Source organism: Centropristis striata, chromosome 4 (genome assembly GCF_030273125.1).
Source record: "Centropristis striata isolate RG_2023a ecotype Rhode Island chromosome 4, C.striata_1.0, whole genome shotgun sequence".
In the NCBI taxonomy this organism is placed as follows: Eukaryota; Metazoa; Chordata; class Actinopteri; order Perciformes; family Serranidae; genus Centropristis; species Centropristis striata.
Genome location: NC_081520.1, coordinates 17,549,296 through 17,564,238, shown reverse-complemented (window position 1 = coordinate 17,564,238; position 14,943 = coordinate 17,549,296). Strand labels below are relative to the sequence as shown.

At 37.6% G+C, this 14,943-nt stretch overlaps 1 protein-coding gene across 1 annotated transcript in view; it reads right to left on the bottom strand.

The window, feature by feature from the left end:
- gpr4 (G protein-coupled receptor 4) overlaps positions 1-14,943 on the bottom strand; it is a 66,735-nt gene that overhangs the window by 7,830 nt on the left and 43,962 nt on the right. Inside the window, exon 2 of the mRNA XM_059332013.1 lies at positions 1,229-2,001. Within this exon, the coding sequence (XP_059187996.1) occupies positions 1,229-1,357 (129 nt within the window). The 5' untranslated portion in view covers positions 1,358-2,001. The remainder of the gene's footprint in view (positions 1-1,228; positions 2,002-14,943) is intronic.

Genomic DNA, 14,943 nt, shown 5'->3' with positions numbered 1-14,943 from the left:
GGGCGTACACTCACAACAAGGACTTGGAAATGAGAGAAGTGTACAGATATTTCGCCAGCAGCAGTTCAACTTTATTGCTTCCATTAAGCTTTTCTAATTTGATTTGTCAGCACTTTGATTGAAATCCAGCTATGAGGAGACAGCTATGTTTCCTATGCAGTATTGATATTATAATGTTAATATTTAGCCATGGTAAATAAACATGCCAAGGATGTTCGTTTTGGATTCAGTTCAGGTGTTGTCTTCTATACACACTTCTTTGTTGTATGTTGCTGCTGCAACTTTATAACACTTTATCTTAGGGAACACATAGTCAACATTAATTAGTTGCTTATAAGCATGCAAATAAGTAACATATTGGCTCTTAATGAGTCATTATTAAGTAGTTATTAATGCCTTATTCTGCATGGCCTTATTATACAACCAGTAAGACATTAACTAAGAGTTTTCCCTCAATAACCTCAGAATTATTGCTTATTAGTAGTAAGGATTGGTAGATTGTAATGTCAATCATTACTTTACAAAGTGATTTGTAGAGTAGTGATTGACATTACAATCTACCAATCCTCATCCAATCATCTAAAAGGAGCCACCAGTCACGTCAAAGGTCTGGAGAAGGTGGCTATTTGCCGTTTCCATGGTTTCACCATTTATAAAGTCCATACAAAGTAAAGCATATTAAGATCATAACTCATATACAACAACTTCCTTAATTACTACTAATAACCAATAATTCTGAGGTTATTGAGGGAAAACTCTTAGTTAATGTCTTACTGGTTGTATAATAAGGCCATGCAGAATAAGGCATTAATAACTACTTAATAATGACTAATTAAGAGCCAATATGTTATTTATTTGCATGCAAATAAGCAACTAATTAATATTGAATATGTGTTCCCTAATATAAAGTGTTACCAAGTTCACTCAAGTTCTTCACTTGCACAGAATGGAAGAGAACTGGAGGCAAATTTTGGCCTATGTTATTTTGCATGTGTGACCATGTGTGTGTGTGTGTGTGTGTGTGTGTGTGTTCTTGTACTTCCTACATAGTGAGGACCGGTACACATTTTTAACCAACAGAGTGAAGACATTTTTGCAAAGTGAGGACATTACGGCCAGTCCTCACTTTTTTGCGATTTCAGACTTTGTTTTAAGAGTAAAGGTTACAATTATGTGTGTGTGTGTGTGTCTGTGTGTGTGTGTGTGTGTGAGTGTGCTCCCTCCTCACCTGCATGTAGGCAGCCCACAGGGCCATGCAGTTAGTGGGCAGTCCCAGAACGATGACTATGATGTAGAGCGTGGGCTGGAAGAACTGGTCCACCTTACTGTCCACATTACAGAACGAGATGTTGCACATTGTCCTGTGTGGAAAACTTTGAGTGTGTGTGTGTGTGTGGGTGTGTTTGTGCGGTGTGTGTTAAGTTAATCTCAGCTCTGCGTGTCTCTCTGTAGCTTCACTATATTCCAGCTCCAGCAGTTGGACAGTGACATGCCGACTCTGGCGTCCTGCTCGGCTACCACACAGCTGTCCGACACGGAGCAACAGAAGAGAATAAAAGTGTCATTTTCAGGGCATTTCATGGTTCCTATTCCTTAAAACATTGTCCTTCCTGCCCAGGGGCCTTGCCGTCTTAAAATCCTCTCTCATGCTTCAAAGGCGGCCCCTGCTGCCCCGCAGCATGGAGGCAAAGAGGAGAAGAAAGGAAGGCGCGAGGGATAAAATGTGGTGAAATGAAAGCTGCCTTATCGACGCTGTGCCAGGCCTCCTGTGCCTGGACAGGACCTCATCAATCTTTTAGAGATTCGAGGTCTGCCAGGTCGTCTGTGAGAAGGAGAGGCTCAACATTAATGTGTGTGTGTATGTGTGGGTGTGTGTGGGTGTGTCTCAAGGTCCTGATGACACACAAAACTCCACCGGGATGCTCACACTCCAACACAGGAATGACTTTACAGAGATTCACCACTCTGGAGCCCAGAGGACGTCTGTTTACTGCTCAACATCTGCAAGAGACAAACAGAGAGAGAGAGAGAAAGTGTTAAATAATGATGTTTTATAATTACATTTTCTACAGTATGTTGTTTGATTTATTGCATTTGTGTTCATGACCTACCGTAGATAATAAAACAGTGAGATAATTGAGATATATGGGACATTTAGCTGACGTTTTTAATATCTTTGGCAAGTGGAATTTAAATTAAAAGTTATTTGGGTTTGAACAATGTGAACACTTAAAATAAGAAATTAACTCTTAAAACAAGATTAATTTAAGCTGCCAGCAGCGATGAACTGGCCCAAGCAGAGTGCATTGACAATCATTTGTTTCTTACCAAGATTTTAAAAACAACTTTAGATTTAGAAGTGTTAGATAATGTATCTTATTTTTAGAGTTAATTTCTTATCGTAAGCGTTCAACATGCTTATTTCTAGATTTAACAATCTTAATTTAAGAAATCTTGTCAAATGAAATTATCTGTCCATGCACCAAGATCATTTCCCTCAGATTTAGTGTTTTTATCTTGTTTTTAGTCACACCTTTTTTGCAGTGTACCGTCTGTAAAATACCCAGGCATATCTTAATAACTTGATACTGCCCAAGCCAAGCTGTCTCTTTATACTTTACAGAAACTTGATGAACTTCCACAAGAAAATAAAAAGCAGACACTCTGATTGTTTTAGAGTCTACAGCTCATAGTTTTACCATCATTGCATTATTTATGGGAATCTGAGGAATCCTGGTTGTACATTGTTCCCCTTTTTGCAGTGTGAGGCTGCACAGCTTGAGTTTACATGACACATGGTGCTCTTTCTGCAGAAATGTACATCCTCATGTGCTCGTAGCAGTCAAGATTGCAGGAACAGAAACTGAATAAATTAATTTTGCCTGCTTGCTTTGTCAGATGTGGAGCTCTCATTACATCTCAACCGTTTAACTTTGTGTTTCAGGCTTATTTCCTGTATTTATTTGAGGTGCTCTACATTTAGTGTACATGTACTTTGAATACAGTTCCTCAGAGCTGCAGGTTTTATACATTTGGTTTGGTTATTTAAAGCGAATGGAATCCTTCTCGCAGTAAAAACAAACCACTCAAAACTGGCTGGAATGAACACACCCTCAACACATACAGTCAAAGCCTTTTCTTCCAATGTAGTGAATTGTGCCCCGATAGAGTGATACAGAAGAAATGTAAGAAAAAGGCACACAGAGGAACCACTTTATCTGGGTCACAGAGACTTTCTAACATCTGGTATGATGACACAGAACATGCTGACATGCTGTTCGAGCACTAAGAGACCTTGCATAGAGTACAAACAGAGAGTGCAGGACATATGATAAGCATTATGTAAGCCTTCACATAAACATGACCTGAATATGCATGTACAGTAGAAAGAGAGAGGCCGAACTCTTGTTTCACTCCTTGACTTCTCACTTTCCACCCTGAGCTCAGCTCCTGTTTATACATCTTGGACTGCCTTGACATTTTTGCATACGAGTCCACATGTGCTTTCAATCACCTTATTGTTACATGTTCTTAAGCACCGTGAAATGCCTTCCTCCACAGTTTATGTGTGTTTCAGACTTTTTTCTTTGATCGATAAATATCAGAAATAACTGTAAACGTTTTTCAGCCTGGGGAGCCAACAGGATGTCGCAGCTTTTTCACATTTCAGTGAAATATTTTTCATAAAAAAGCATGATTTTAGGGCTGCAACTAACGACTATTTTCATTATCGATTAATCTGTCGATTATTTAAACGGTTAATCGATTAGTTGGTTGGTCAATAAAATGTTGAAAAATATCAATCAGTGTTTCCCAAACCACAAGATGACGTCCTCAAATCTCTTTTTTTGCCCACAAACCAAAGAGATATTCAGTTTATTGTCATAAAGGAACAAAGAAACCAGAGATATTCACATTGAAGAAGCTGAAATCAGAGAATTTGGACTTACTGTCTTTAAAAAACTGCTCAAACCAATTATTAGATTATCAAAATAGTTGACGATTAATTTAATAATCACTTGATCAAATAATTGTTGCAGCTCTATATGACTTAAAATTAAAAATACAGATCAACTTTTTCCTGAAAGCACCTGCCAGATCATCTTTATTCAGAATTCGTCTTATGAAGAAAACGTTTATGGTGGAGGAGGGAAACAAACCCAGGACATTCAGCAGGACACCAGCGTTTGTTTTTTTAAGCCTAACTCTGATTTTTTTTCTAACTTTAGGAAAGTGGGTTTGGTTCTTAAACTCAACTCCTTTACAACATTTACAACTTAAATCAGCGATTATTATGTGTATAAAACACACTTACAACGCGTCACATTTATGGAATATCATATAAATCACGAGTTAAATAAGAAAAACATCCATTCTCATTCATGACATTCATTACGTTGAAAGAAAACAATCTGATGGTGGCAAACCTTTTTTTTTTTGACCATGAATCTACAAATACCACGGCCATACAGCCATATGATTCCTTGTATAGAAAAGTTGACAATAAGAACAACACAAAGGAATAGTACCAGCAGTGCAATAAATTGGAAAGGGTTCTGAATAGATTTGACGGGAAAAACTTGTTTTTCAGACCCGATGGAGGGACTGATATAAAGGTCAGACATGTCAATCAAAAACATTACAAATCTTCCTTTGAGGACTGTGAACACACACAGAAAACATCTTAGAAATCCAGCTGTTTACTAGCCTGGGTATTACCATGGTGTCCATGGCCGATTCTTAGCCCTGCTTTTGGGATCCAATCACAGAACGGGGAGGGACGGTGAGACGATGGCGCGTACTATTGGACAGACTCAACTCAACTCAACTCAACTTTATTTGTAAAGCACTTTAAAACAACAACAGCCGCAACAAAGTGCTGTACATAAACAAACAGAACAAGAGACAATAAAATAAATAAAACAGGAAATAAACACTAAAATAAATTGATTTATTGCTTTTTAAAAGACAATTTAAAAAACAATAAATAAAAGCAAACCATAAAACACTAAAAACAAGAGCAGAGTCTCATGCGTGGTTAAAAGCCAAGGAATAAAAATAGGTTTTAAGATGACTTTTAAAAATGGACAGTGAGGAGGCTTGTCTGATGTGCAAAGGCAGCTCATTCCATAGTTTGGGGGCTGCAACAGAAAAAGATCTGTCCCCTCTGAGCTTCCGTTTAGACCTCTGTACCTCCAGGAGCAGCAGATCAGCTGACCTGAGGCACCGAGCAGGAGTGTAGGGGTGGAGGAGCTCAGAGAGGTACAGTGGGGCGAGACCATTTAAAGATTTAAAAACAAATAAAAGAATCTTAAAATGGACTCTAAAATGCACAGGCAGCCAGTGGAGGGAGGCCAGGATGGGAGTTATGTGCTCCCTCTTATGAACTCCAGTTAAGAGGCGAGCAGCCGCGTTTTGCACTAACTGGAGCCGTGCGAGGGAGGACTGGCTGACTCCAAGGTAAAGTGAGTTACAGTAATCCAGCCGAGATGTAACGAAGGCATGGATTACTGTTTCAAAGTGCTTGTGCGTAAGGAAAGGCTTCACCTTAGCCAGCTGCCTGATATGAAAAAAGCTTGACCTCACAGCAGCGCTAATCTGACGATCTAATTTAAAATCACTGTCCATCTTAAAACCTAAATTTGACACAGTTGGTCTTATAAAATCTGCCAGAGGGCCCAAGTCAAAAGGAGGGGTCACACAAGAGCCACTAGGGCCAAACACTATCACTTCTGTCTTCTTCTCATTAAAATTTAAAAAGTTCAAGGCCATCCAGGCCTTGATGTCTTTGAGACACGACAGGAGCGGTGTGAGGGAGAAAGCATCTTTTTTCTTCAGTGGCACATATATCTGACTGTCGTCAGCGTAGCAATGGAAAGGGATGCCGTGCTTTCTCAAGATGGATCCCAAAGGCAGTAAATACAAAGAAAAAAGCAGGGGCCCTAAAATCGACCCCTGTGGAACCCCATACAGCAGTGGAGCGGGGCTGGACTCCGAGGTACCAAGGCTTACACTTAAACTTCTGTCGGACGGAAGCTTGTAGTTTTCTTACGGATCCAACATGGCTGCAGACACCAAGCTCTCTTTGGATCTAGCTGTAGACAGAGTTCTAGATAGTTTAGACCCAAAGTTTATTTTAAAAGAAGAACAACGTTTGGCTTTACACTCCTTTATCACCACCAAAAAGGAGGTTTTAGCCTTGCTGAGAAACAGGATTTGGCAAAAGCCTAATCTACCAACTACACTGCAAAAAAGGCAACTTGTATTTTTTGGCCTAAAACAATGATTTAAGTTGGTAAAACTTGGAAATATAAATTATTGACATTTAGGGCAATAATGTAAGTTAGCACAACAAAGGAAGCCAGTTGTCTGCTCAGAAACAAGTTTGTGAGTTGTTATTACTTATATCTTTAAGTTGGGGTTCACAACAACGGACAATAGTTCTGCTAACTCTTATTTCTTTGTTGTGAAATGCGGGAAAGCGGTGAAATTCATTATCGAAAGCCAGCGGCTAACTGATGCTAGCGGGTAACTGATGCTAGCGGCGCTGCTTGTTACAGCTACAAGAGTAGCCATTAGCGTATCAATGCTAACTCAAAATTTTGGTCGCAACATTAGCTGACATTTCATAGCAGCGTTACAATCGAGCCAATTCAGCACATTGCAGAAGTTAGCAGAAGTAAGGATTAAAAGTTGTTACAATGTAAAATTATAAGTTAGTACAACTTACAGTTGAGTTGACAAAAATCTGAATTAAGAGTTGAGCAAACTCAAAAACAAAACTTAAAATATTTAGTTTAATTGTCCAACTTAAAATTTTATCGAAGTTTGTTGCCTTGAAATTTTGAGTTCACCCAACTTTTCTTTTTTTGCACTGTGGCCCCGTTAGTGGCTAAGCTAATGGAGTTTAGTGAGACGATTGGCTAAGAGCTACATACAGATGCTTATGATAGACATTCGTAGCGCCCAATAAACGTCTCTGGAGGATCGTAAAGCACGCCTCCTCTACGGAAAAATGAATAGGTGGTCTCCAAACTAGATCTCATGTGATATAGTCTGGTGTTAGCCAGGCTAGCTGTTTACACTGGCTGGGCTCAGACTACACCATATCAGCCCAACAATACCTCGACCACATGGGTTGTAGGGGAACAAACATGAGACCTGTGATGTCACAGTCCATGATCCAGTGTCTTCACTGATATTGTTATTATGTATTTCAAACTCTCTGTGTGACCAATATATGTACCTCTTTTTTAATTTTTTTTTCTTTTTTCTTTTTCTTTTATTTTTTACTACTATTTCTCCTGATTAGTTCTGTGTTTCGTGACATTTGTTTCTTGTAATCCCTTTTTTTCTGACCTCATGATTGTAATGTTCCTTAATTGTCAATAAAGAAGAAACAAAAAGAGATAATGTGATTTTACGAGGCAGCGCCCACTATGAAGCAGGTTGGTCCATTTCCAAAGAAAAGGGCAGGCAGACTGAGTCAGAGTTGACTTCCTGGCTAAAAGCAGCCTGAGAGACGTCTGTCAGCTCGCATCAGAACAGTTTAAAGATCTTTGATGTGACAGTCAGTGGTGTGGAAGAGTGGCTTTGGACAGAGCTGAGCCACTGTCATAATCATACAGACACACGTGAGCAAATACACACATGAAGGGCTAAATTAGGCCTTTTTCTGCGGTCACCTTGTAAAATAACTCTCTGTTGGGGAAACACCCATCTTGATAAGCTGAACCATAGCTGAGTCACTGTTATCACACACCTTACCACCACAGGACAGAGATATTGGAGGATTATCCGCTTCATTTTCTTTGCCAAAAAAGCCTCACATTGGACCATAAACTTACAACCTTTAGAAAACTTTTAAAAACTTGTTTGCATTTACGTTGTATTGTATTGTAATACATTTTTTATAAATGTATCCATGTCAAGTTGGAGGTAAATTATCTTGTTTTGTTTTAAATCCCTAAAAAGTTCTGTTTGTATTGTTAAAATTTCACACCTCATGAGCACTGCTTCATCTGTCTTACAGAGGAAAGCCAACAACTCCTTTTTTTATCCTTTTATGGGAACTTCACTCAGCCTCTAAAGTGTTTAAAGACCATTACTTGTGCATTTTTCAATGTTGCTATTCCCATAACTGAGAAACTCCCTTCAGCAAGTAGATGTCTCAGTATTTCAGTAGCTAAAGCTGCATTTGGCATTAAAAAAGTCATCCAGCTTACACTGCAAAAAAGGTGTGTCTAAAAACAAGATAAAAACACTAAATCTGAGGGAAATTATCTTGCTGCATGGACAGATAATTTCACTTGACAAGATTTCTTAAATTAAGATTATTAAATCTAGAAATAAGCATGTTTAATGCTTAAAATAAGAAATTAACTCTTAAAACAAGATAAATTATCTAACACTTCTAAATCTAAAGTTTTTTTTATCTTGGTAAGAAACAAATAATCATCAGGTCACTCTAGTCGGGCCAGTTCATCACTGCTTACAGCTTTAATTGATCTTGTTTTAAGAGTTCATTTCTTATTTTAAGCGTACATAGATAATTTACCTCAGATGTAGTGTTTTTATCTTGTTTTTAGACTCCCCCTTTTTGCAGTGTACATTTTAATGTGCATTTGTGTGTGCATGATGTGTGACAATAAAAAATAAATCAATAAATCCAATTCAGCATTACTGCAAAAATGTAAATTTAAATTCCACTGAAATAATAAGCTATTTTCATTAGTGACTGACGTTTATTCCTGCCAGTGAAATTTAATATTCAGGTAGCGAGTTTACTGTCTGTAACACTAAAGTCCATTTCACTGTCGGTTTCATTTTAACTAGTGGATGAGCATCAAAAGTGTTAAAAGTGCCCAGTGAAGAGTTTACTTTCACACGTATCTTAACTTTGGGGTTTCTCATTCATTCATGCAGGAGGGAGTGATCAAACAATGAAAGAAAGCTAACAAAAGAAGGAAATACAAAAGAAAGTCAGGAATGAAAAGGAAAGTTGAGTAAACACTGTAAAACATCATGTAAATAACATATCAGTACTGTTTCAATTGTACAGTACAGCACTTGAACAAGTGTACTTGTTACATTTTGAACATCAAGTCAAAGTTGGAACTTGTAAAGATAGAGAAGTAAAAACAAAAAGTGCTATCTCTCTCTGTCACTCTGCGGTCGCAGCAATGAGATCACATCTGTCTCCAGCGAGCGCCACAGAGCCATCTCACTTCCTCATTTGATAAAACAGCGAGGCCACATGCCAGAAACATAACTACTGCAATCAGCCGTATCACTGCTTACATTCTGCTCTGTGTGTGTGTGGTGGAGAGGCTGTTCTCCTGCCATGGGAACCTTCACTAGCCTCTGACTACACTATCCATCAGCTACAGAGAGGAACTTTGGGTTCTCTTGTGTTGCATATTGTTGCTCCTACTTTACCTGAGCAATAAGACTAACAGGGAGTTCACAGGTTTGTTCACCAGCGTGTAGAAAACCTCACTTGTGTTATCTTTTTCCATGCTGTCAGCATCAGAAATGTGGTTTTTCTGTCAATCACAGATGTTTATCAGGGAACGTTTGCATGCGATGGAAACACACACGCAGCTCCCTGCTGCTGTTGTTTTTGTATGTCTGTAGATATATGTTAGAAAAGGTGTGTTTGTGTTACTGGGAGGTAGGGCTGGGCAATATATCGATATATCGATGTGTTTTTCAATGTGATATGCAATTAGACCATATCGCATATATCGATATAGCTCAAATTGTGCACTGTGATCCTTGCTCCAGTCAGTCAGTTTTTTATTTAAATGTGCACTTTATGGAGCTTTGATTAATAAAAAAAAAAAAAAGGTCCTCCTGTTGTTATACAGTATTTATGATCACTTAAATAAACGGTTTCAATAAAACTACTTGAAATGTCATATTTGACTTTGACTGGATATTTGCTCTCACTTTGTGATAAAAATATTGGGATATATATCATTATCCAGCCTAAATATATAGGGATATGACTTTTGGTCCATATCGCCCAGCCCTACTGGGAGGTTCCTTTACAAAGTTGTCATGACGCTCAATCACAGTCTGCAGAGCGTGGTGACCGTACGGACACACTGCTTTGTCTCTTTGACTGAAGTGGCATTCTGCATGAAATAAAACCTGGTGCATGCTGTTCTTCTCCTCAGAGCCAAATCCACTGATAGCAAGGTATAGATGAACTCCTTCTGATTGGTTAGAAAGAGAAAACTTCAGAAAAACACATCTTCAATACTAACAGCTTAAGATTTGACCCTGTGAAGCAATTAGCCATATTAATAAATAAATATTAATAAACCTGGCACACTTCACCCGTGTCACCAAACTCTCTTCTCTCATTTCATGTGTTCATGTGTCAGCAGCTGCTCCAGACGGGAACATAATGCAGCTGAAATGAGGCTCACCTCTTTCATCCAATATGTTTTTTCATATTGCTGCAGTATTAGTTTTCTTTGAGACGAACTCTGCCACGTCTCATCACATTACCCCAAAAACACACATGAACTTTCGGTAACATTTTATATTAGGGAACACATATTCAACATGAATTCGTTGCTTATTAGCATGCAAATTAGCAACAAATTGGCTCTCAATTAGTCATTATTAAGTAGTTATTAATGCCTTATTCTGCATGGCCTTATTATACAACCAGTAAGACATTAACTAAGAGTTTTACCTCAATAACTACTTCATAATGACTAATTAAGAGCCAATTTGTTACTTATTTGCATGCTAATAAGCAACTAATTCATGTTGAATATGTGTTCCCTAATATAAAGTGTTCTAGAAAACAAACACAACATGCAGTATTCGCACCTTTCTGCCTCTGGTTATCTTGTTCTGGTGCTTCGGTTCAGCAGTAAATTACACATGTCGACACTAATGGTCCCGTTTATTAACAATCATGATAATATGTGAATCACGCTTATTATTCATATCAAACTCAAACGGAGCTTAACGACACTTGAATGCCGTTAACGACACTGATGTGAGAACTGCACTAACTGATAAGACTTTGGCAGTAAAGGGAGAAGCTGATCCAAACACAGCACCAGAGGGAAACTTCACCTGAAAATTTGACCAGATGGGGTCAAAAGTTGCATGCAGATGAGGAGGGTAACATGATAAACACTGAGCTATTTAATGGGGATCTTGGTTGGTCATTTCCTAACCAGAGGGAATATGGAATTGTGTTTCCTCTTGACAAAAAGAATACAGAGATTATGGCATAACTATGGCAGAAAAAGCTACTTCTACTGGTTTTCATCATAGCCGACTCTCCCAATGAAGCTCTTTCACAGAGTGATGTTAGCACATACTTTAAAAAATGTTTTAGAAATAATAGCACTGAATACAGTACTTTGGTTAGCAAAAAAAAGTAAGGGAACAAAAAATGGAGTTTGTATCAAAGATATATGCCATCGTTTTTAAAAAGATGGATAACCTGACTTCATTTAAAATAAAAACAAAGAAATAGAACCGTGTGAAAATTTATTGAATATACTTTACTGTATGTATTAAAAAAAAAAATTCCAGATTGCATGATGGATTGCAGAAAAAAAAAGATAGTGGCAGATAAACAGATCACCTTTACACGTTCACTGCCATCGTCCGTCTCTCTCTCTGGTCAAACTCGAGCAGTGGCTCAAGTTTGACAACACTTTTCAATCCTTATCTGCGTCCTCTACGTAACATTATTATCAGAGATCTCTTTCTCTTTCTGTGTGAGAAAGAGTGAGGGTAGATTAAAAAAGATAAAACAAAATAAATGTTATAATGGGGTGTCAGAAATACCATGGTGGCCGTGAATATACCTTGTCAGCTCACCTGTGTTTAGTCTACATATGAAAAACATGTAAATACACATTGGATTTAACACCATGATGCTTTCTGCAATGGCTGCTGATGTAGGCGACTTTTGATTTTGTCAGAATCAGGGTTATTATAGTTAACGAAAACCAACGAAATAATGAAAACTAGAATTGAAAAAACATTTTCGTTAACTGAAATAAAAATAAAAACAAGAGTTTTTTAAGAAATGATAACTAACTGAAAGTGTATTTTGTGGTTACAAAACCAACTAAAACTAAAATTATAGTGAAAATGTCCTTCGTTTTTTTCATTCCAACTTTTGGGGCTGAGATGGATCAGACAAAGGAAATAAAGGAAATATTTATTATGACTTTTTTTAATCTGGCACCCAACAAATACCCCATTACAAAAAAACTAAAACTAACACTTAAACAATAAAAACAATAAAAAACAAAAAACTAAAACTAACCATTTTCAGAAAATAAAAACTAATTAAAACTAGCAAACTCACTCTTAAAACGAATTAAAATAAAGTGAATTTCAAATCAAAAAATCACAACGAAATTAAAACTAAAACTAATGAAAAATCTTTTTTTGGTTGGAATGCATCAAAATGGGCCATACCATCAATCAGGAAATCCACCTTGCAGTCATGACTCTGCTCACCTGTTTTACAGTAAGTTCACATCTGTCTTAGATGGCGTCAGAATTTTTACTCTTAAAATTATGAGTCAAGACATTTCAGAAAATACTGTAGCACACATAATTTCTTTCCATCACCCTCCCTGTGCAGTCGTGCATGTTTTAAAGAGCTTATTTGCCAAAATGATCTGTATTTCTCAACAATGTAAGAAAATTTCGTAGAACATAAAGAACAGTTGTGCAGGGACGGACTGTAATTCATGGTTGGAGGTTCCAGGTCACAGCTGGAGAGTGGTTCAAGAGGTTTATTAGTGATTAGGAATCAGGAATGTGCGTGTGTGTGTGTGTGTGTGTGTGTGTGTGTATGCGCACAATGGAGGCCTATATCAACCTGTTCTGTACCGTCCGGTGCAACACAGCAGCGTCTGATCTGCTGCCAGAGGAGATTAGGTCAAGGCAGCCATGCAGACGTCATGCTGGTAGTCTGCAAACACACACGCACACACACACATACATGCACACACACTTTCTCTCTGACATAACACACACACACACACACACACACACATCCTTGTAACCCTATCTTTGTGAGGTCCCTCATTGGAATAGTGAATGCCCTACCCTTATTTTGAGCCTAAAATGAAAATTAAACAGCCTTATCAGTCTAAATTAGCCTACCAACATTATTAATAGTCATATTGAGCATTTATTAATATGAGTTTGAAAGCTAGTCTATCTAGGGAAACTCAAAACTAGATTTAAAGCTGGAAAAACTTAAAAGTTAAGGCACCGGCCAAAGACTTTCGTAAACTACAAAGCACATTTTAGTTCACTTAAATGTCAGAACTTTTTTTTATATGCTGTAAAAAAGCTATACAATTTTACAACTGAAGAATTCAAATTGTTTTTGGCCTACACCATTGATGAATGAAAATTCAAATGTTAAAAAATATATATACTTTTTTTGTCACTGCCACAGGGAGCCCCTGCATGCGGCCTAAAGAGCCACATTTGGCTCCGGAGCTGCAGGTTGCCTACCCCTGCCCTAACCCTTAACCTAACCTTCTCCATCAAAACTAAATGCCCAACCCTAACCCTAACATAAACCTAATTATAACCTTAACCCAAAAACAAAGTCTGTACTCTCAGGACCGGCCGAAATGTCCTCACTTCACAAAAATGTCCTCACTCTGCTGATTAAGAACGCGTTCCGGTCCTCACTATGTAGGAAGTACAAGAACACACACACACACACACACACACTTTCTCTCTGACATACCACACACAGAGACCTCTACTCTACATGTAAAACGCTATAGGACACAATATCACAAGTTCACACAGTTTTCTGCTACATTGTTCAGACTTCAGGCTCTCATGGTTTTTATCCAGGTAACTTAACTCTGAATATCAGAATGCAACCAGGAAAAATCAACAACATAATCTAAGAAATGACACACAAGCCAAACAGTCAATTACAAGGCAACGTCAAGCTGTTAGCATAAAAGTTATTTAATTTGTGGTTTGATAAGGTTCAGTTGAAGTCATGTGAATTCCATGTGAAAGTTACCACTACATGACAATGTGCTGTAACTTATGTGATGTAATTCAGATTCTGTGACGAATATTCTAAAACATTCAAAATCAGCTTCTCCACTACTGAAACTACTGATAGAAATCAGAACAGAACAGTGTGGGGCAGGAGTCTCAAACTCAAATTACCTGGGGGCTACTGGAGGCAGTATCAAAATGAGCAAAAAAAATACACAAAATTACTAAAAAACACACACAAAATGACAGAAAAAAAACAAAATTACAAAAAAGGACACAAAATGACCAAAAAAGACACAAAATTACAAAAAAAAAAAAAAGACCGAAAATTACTAAAAAAAGACACAAATTTACCAAAACGACACAAAATGACTGAAAAAACACTAAATTACTTTAAATAGACTAAATTACTTTAAAAAGACAGAAAATAACCAAAAAATACACTGAATTACCAAAAAAGACACAAAATTATTTTAAAAAGACACAAAATGAGCCAAAAAAGACACAAAATGACCAAAAAAGACACAAAATGACAGAAAGAAGACAGAATTACCAAAACAGACACAAAATTATGTAAAAAAAACACAAAATTACCAAAAAAGTCATTAAAGGGACCTTCCACACACAACACGGTAAAGTGCCATTCATATAAAACTCACATTAAACTTTCATATCAAGGTGGGGGCCACAAAATATCGTCACAAGGGCCGCAATTGGCCCGCGGGCCGCGAGTTTGAGACCCATGGCGTGGGGTATTTGTAGATTAATTTATGTACCAGTCCAAGTAGTTCTCACCTACGTCTACTTGGCAAAAGATTTGATTTGAAAAGTATAACACAGTGTTGGAACAGTAAAGAGGTTGTTGTTGTTGTTTTTTTAGTCTCTGTTTGTTAACTGTTTTCATTT